This window comes from Fundulus heteroclitus, chromosome 12, assembly GCF_011125445.2.
Source record: "Fundulus heteroclitus isolate FHET01 chromosome 12, MU-UCD_Fhet_4.1, whole genome shotgun sequence".
Taxonomy (NCBI): Eukaryota; Metazoa; Chordata; class Actinopteri; order Cyprinodontiformes; family Fundulidae; genus Fundulus; species Fundulus heteroclitus.
Window position 1 is genome coordinate 19,333,123 of NC_046372.1, and position 6,000 is coordinate 19,339,122.

At 39.1% G+C, this 6,000-nt stretch overlaps 1 protein-coding gene across 1 annotated transcript in view; it reads right to left on the reverse strand.

The window, feature by feature from the left end:
* Nucleotides 1-2,529, reverse strand: part of LOC118564870 (nitric oxide synthase, brain-like) — a 49,841-nt gene extending 47,312 nt beyond the window's left edge. Inside the window, exon 1 of the mRNA XM_036144204.1 lies at nt 2,427-2,529. Within this exon, the coding sequence (XP_036000097.1) occupies nt 2,427-2,474 (48 nt within the window). The 5' untranslated portion in view covers nt 2,475-2,529. The remainder of the gene's footprint in view (nt 1-2,426) is intronic.
* Between the last annotated feature and the right edge of the window lie 3,471 nt (nt 2,530-6,000).

Below are 6,000 nucleotides of genomic sequence, written 5' to 3' on the forward strand. Positions count from 1 at the left end.
CTCACTGTAAATGCTCAGTTTGATGCACCCCATTGCATAGGGAAAAAAAAAAACGCAGATTTAAGAGCTCCTCTAAGACGTGTCTCTCTATGCCATTTTACTACCATGTGTTTTTGTACTGAGGAGGATGCAGAGAATGGTTTAACCATATAAAAAAAATATAAAAAACACACAATAATGAATAATGAATCAATTGTCACTGACATCAGTATGTAAGTCTCTTTCTCTCGTATGTAAGGCTTTGTCATCTAAATGGTAAATGGCTTGTACTTGTATAGTGCTTTAACTAGTCTTGACGACCTCCAAAGCGCTTTACACTACAGTTCAGTCATTCACCCATTCGCACCCTGACAGTGGTGAGCTATGTTAGTAGCTACAGCTGCCCTGGGGCAGACTGACAGAGGCGAGGCTGCCATGCACCGGCGCCACCGGGCCCTCTGACCACCGCCAGCAGTCAATGCGGGTGAAGTGTCTTGCCCAAGGACACAACGACAGAGACAGTCAGTGCGGGGGATCGAACCGGCAACCTGCCAATTGCAAGACGAACTCCCTAACCTCTGTGCCACGTCTAGGAAAATATACATCATCTGATCAAAGCAGATAACACTGCGATATTGTTATACATCTTTTTTAAATAAAATAAATTATTCTCATCATTATTATTAATATATTAATGGTGCAATATATTGTATTTGTAACACGTTGCAACCATACCCAAACAATGTCGCAACATCTGACTGTGCATTCGGATGCAAATTATCAAAAATGTACTTCCATACATAAGTTTTAAATGGTTTGGACTATTAGACAGTTGGAAATGTATTGTATAAAACTGTGGTTTGTATTATCCAAACTATCTCTGAGTAACAGAGTCAAATGCAAAAAAAGTATTACAAGTGTCCCCAGTCTCCCCTGATGTTAGGGTTTAAAATTGTCAATCCAGTTGACATTGAGGGCATCTGAAGTAGAACAGCTTGAAGCTATGGAATATTTTCATCTTGTTTTGTACGGAATTTGCTTTGTAGAGACTGTTTTTTTTTTCTCTTTCGTTTATGCTGGATTGAACACAGGGAGGAATTGTCTGAATTTTCAGGAAAAATCAGTAAAAAGAAGCATTGGTTTCTCTTGGCATTTCAGTTTTATCTTTGAGCACATTTGCTCCACAACTGGAAAGATAAGCAGCTGTATGACAGGCTTTAAATTGTTCGGGAGGGGAGAGGAGGTGTGAGAAGAGCTTTGCCACTTCTGAAGTAGCAGGAGCAACCAGACAATAATCAATTCCAATCATACTACTGACCTTCAGTAGTATGATTGGAAAGAAAAGTCGCTTGTTGCTAGTCCCAAATCAAGCCATTAACTTCATTTGTCGTCATATTGGAGCCAAGCGAGGCTGAGCGCCATCAATTTGACCCACTGGCTCAAGGCACTGACTCTGCGATGCATAAAGTCGAGGTAGCAGTGGACAGAATGGGTTCCGATTTTGAGTGGTGATGTTAGCCGCATCATTGCTAACATGGGCATTCCTAACATGGGCTAATGTTCAAAGCAGTAACAAAACACTAAATACTATTGATCAATGCTCACGATTCCAACTCCTAAGTCTGACATGCCATGTGTGACTGAGATGCTTTCATTCCTGAACGCAGGGCTATGACAACAAAAGCATGTACCGTTTGAACCAATAGGAAAATCCAACAGATAAAGCCCTTAGAGGGCAGCACTAAGACTGTTTCAAGACAAATATTGCAGAACTAAACAAGTTTACATGAAAATGTCAAAGCTATTGCTCAATAACATTAAAACAAATAGCACCCATAGGCCCAAGTTCATTGGCAAAGAAAGTTGATTTTGGGGTGATTTGCACTTCAATAACCTGTTTTACACTCCTCAACCGTTTTAACCTGGACCTTTTTTCCCCACCGATATTCTCTGATAAACCTGAGCCCTTACCACTTGACTTACAGCTTTACAGCTGCACTTACTGCATACTGATAAAGGCACACGCATCTACACAACATTCATTCATTAGTGCAGCCAACTTCATTCAAACCTCCCCTGTGTTTTATTTTGGCACATCAGAGATAAGGGACAGGAATCCAAATGCATGCCACTTTAGATTTTTATTTGTAAAATTTAAAAACCATGTTCTCTTTCCTAATACTTCTGACTGGTGCATGAAATCACAATAATATGCATTGCCGTTTGCAGTTACGTGACAAAATGTAAATTGAAGGGTAACAAACACTTTTGTAAGACACTAAGCAATAGCTTGGTAAAATTCAGCCTTTAATACAGACAAATGGAAATAGACAGAAAAAGTTACTGGGATTTATTGATCAATTCATGCTAATTGGGACCAACAATTTTTTTTTTTAACGGGACTTTTCATTTCAACTTTTAGAAGGGTGGCAATTATATTCGTTTACCTTGTCAATATCAGCATTGTGGTCTGCCATGGCCATGTTTTCCAACATTCAGTCCTTATCGGAGCGCAGCTGGATGGATGACTCGTTTTCCACACTGAGGTCCCTGGAAGAGAGACAATTTTGTCAGATGTGTGCACTCTGATCTTGTGCGAACTCATCTGGTTTTAATTTAAAACCCCACAAAAAAAGCAAACCCAGGCAATTAAAAGCACGCACAGACTGTAAACAATAATCAGTTTTGGTGGACAGGAGTGTGCTCTCACTAATCCATCCATTTTCCATACCGCTTAATCCCTCATGGGGTCGCAGGGGTTGCTGGTGCCTATCTCCAGCTGTCAATGGGCAAGAGGCGGGGTACACCCTGGACAGGTCGCCAGTCTGTTGCAGGGCAACACAGAGAGACAAACAGGACAAACAACCATTCACACCTAAGGACAATTTGGAGAAGCCAATTAACCTAACTGTGGGAGGAAGCCGGAGTACCTGGAGAGAACCCACGCATGCATGTTTCTTTCGGGCTGTCCTCAATAGGTTTTTAAAAACTGATTTAAAAGAAGCAACTGTGGAAAAATTAGCCAGAAAAAACATCAACCACAATTCCCCCCCTAGCAAACCTTGTTCCACTTTTACCACACCGTGTGTGAAAGAGGACATTGGGTTGAATGCACGCTTTTTTTTTGTTTTGTTTTTTTGCTGTGCATATAAACAGGCTTATTTCTTTCTTTTACGGCATTTGTAATCACCGGGGAAAAAGGTACCAAACAAGCTTAAAAGGAATGCTTTTAAATCTTTGTGCAAGTCTGTTTATCCAGGCTTCGGAACAGCAGAAATTGGGGATTGACTATAAACAGTTTAAAGTATGTGTCAACTTTTTGCTAATTGAGACCCAATGGAAGTATCTAATGTTTGAAATGTACCCTTCTCAACGTTTTCAATAATTTTCCAGAGCTGGTAAATTCAGCAACATTAACCCAGTTGTATTTGAATTAGGGCTCGGCAAGTTAACGTGTTAATTTTGCGTTAATTCATTAGACTATTAACGGCGATATTTATTTTATCGCGCATTAACGCATGTTGCTCACATGCTTTCAGTCAGTGTCAGTCAGCACGCGTGCTGACTGCAGCGCGCTGTCTCACGGCAGCACTCTGCTGCTCCCCCTCCCCTCTCGTACATGGCTCAGCGGCGCCAGCCAATCAGCACGCAGGCTCAGCCTGGCCCGCCCACTCAGCTCTTACACAAACTTAACACACAAACAGCTGAGAGAGACCGCAGCAGCGAAAAAACATGAACAGGGGAAGTAGCACCGTTTGGCTTTATTTTAATACCGTAAATGAAATCAAGCTGTATGTTTTGTAAAAAGCCGGTTCATTTCAGTGGAAACACAACAAATTTATCTAAGCACGTGAAAAAAACATGAAAACGTCGAGCCACAGAAACGGAGAGAGGAGACGAAACTTCTGTCATTGCCCCGACAGACCCACAGACGTCTCTGACTGATTCGTTTCAGTCCTCCATGGAACATCCAGGTAGATCAGTGTTCATCTTCAGCAGCAGTTCATGTTAACTTTCAAAGTAGATATTATCTATCATATGTTACTGGAGCCCACACAGAAAATGTAATTAAGACCTTGAAAGAACCCAGTACATATATTAAAAAGTGTTATTTAAGATAAGATAACATTAGCTAATCCTTTTTTTTTTATCCCACAACGGGGAAATTTAAAGGATTAAAGCAACAGGCAGGTGCACACAACACAGACAAAATAACATAAGGATTGAAATATATAAGAGGTGGATTAGCGAAAAAACACTGAACATAATATTATTATTATAAATTATTATTATTATTATTATTATTATTATTATTATTATTATTATTATTATTATTATTATTTAATTGTAATAATAAAATCAAAACCCAAAAGGTCAACAGTTTCATGATACATCAAGCTTAGGGACTGGCTAATATACAGCAGGTCAAAAAAGGCCATATTTTGGCTGCAGTGCTTGCTGTTCTCTTATGAAGAAAAGATCAACTAGTGCAATAAATTCAATAGATGGGTTGAAAATATCCAGTATAAAATAAGATAAGTGCTACAAATGTTACAACACTTTTGTTCATATGGCAGCAGAACATTAAAATAAAAGTGCTCTTTACACTACTTTTGAATTCATTCTTGGAGTTTGCGCATACAATGCGATTAATCATGATTAATCGGGCAAATTATGTGATTAATCGCGATTAAAAATTTTAATCGTTGCCCAGCCCTAATTTGAATATGTGTATCATACATATCCAAAAAGGGAACTGGGTCACAGACGTCTAACAATGCATTCAACTCATGACAAAGGGGATGGAAATTTGCGTCACACAATTGAGACCACCCAAGGTTTTAACAATAGTTTTGGGGGGAAAAAATTACTTATATTTGTGTCCAACAAAATGGTAAAGTTTTCTTTTATAAAAACTATACTTTTGGTGATCTGCAACCAGCACATCTGAAGCAATGTTTGACAAGTAAAATTTGTGGGTGTGTGTTTGTGGGTGTGCAAGTTGGATCTTCTCTCTCTCGCCCAGTTTTATTTTGCTGCTAAAGTGCTGCCAGACAAAAAGGTAAATGCGGTGAAGGTTTCTTTGTTGTTTACTTAACCAAATGTCAACCAGCCCACTGAAATGGTGTGTGCAGTTCATTTTGTCCCTTAGCCATTTTGTACTTTTGCAGTTTTAGTCAACAGTGACAAAGAATTTATGATCTCCTCAATGTTTACAATTAGAAAATTCAGCTTTGAGACCCCACAAAAGCAGCAGGTAATTTAGAGTTTGATCAGGAGTCAGGGACAATTTATCCTAATTCATAGGGGTCAACCACTGAGCTATATTATACACTGGAGTGCTGATTTTGCCGAAAAACTGAAGTCACTGGCCGCCATCTTGCTACTCCCTACTCTCACAGAATCCCATAGAATTTAGTTGCAACAACAAGCAGTTTTCTGGCTGTGTGAAAACATTTCATAGGTAATTCTACAGTCATATCTACAGTCATTTATAAATGTTATATATATATATATATATATATATATATTTAAATAAATAAATTGCTAAATATTTCAGCACATTACTTTCTCAGTACTTGACAGTTTTAGAACATAACATAAAGTATATGGCATTTGACATTTTAAAAGTTTTAAGCCCCCCCTGAACATGAGAAAATCCTCGTTATTCGATGCTGTAGCGCACATATTCCCTATTTACTGGGGGAAAATAGGGAGTACCAATATGGCGGCTGGTGGCTTCAAAGCGACTCGTTCTAACAGCCGGCGATTAGCACTCCAGTGTATAATATAGCTCAGTGATCACAACCTGCGGCTACTGGTGGGGACTGGGGAGCTCACCTGAGTTATGGTAAGTGTGTTAATCGATTAATTTTATTTGGATTGGGCTGATCCAGGCTGTGATAAATGTTTGGTTTGTGTCCAGGTTAAAAAAATAATCAATAAAAACTAAGACAAGACCACGAGTTGCTGCTCGCATGAGTAAAAGACACTCAGATAAAATGTAACAGAATGATTGAA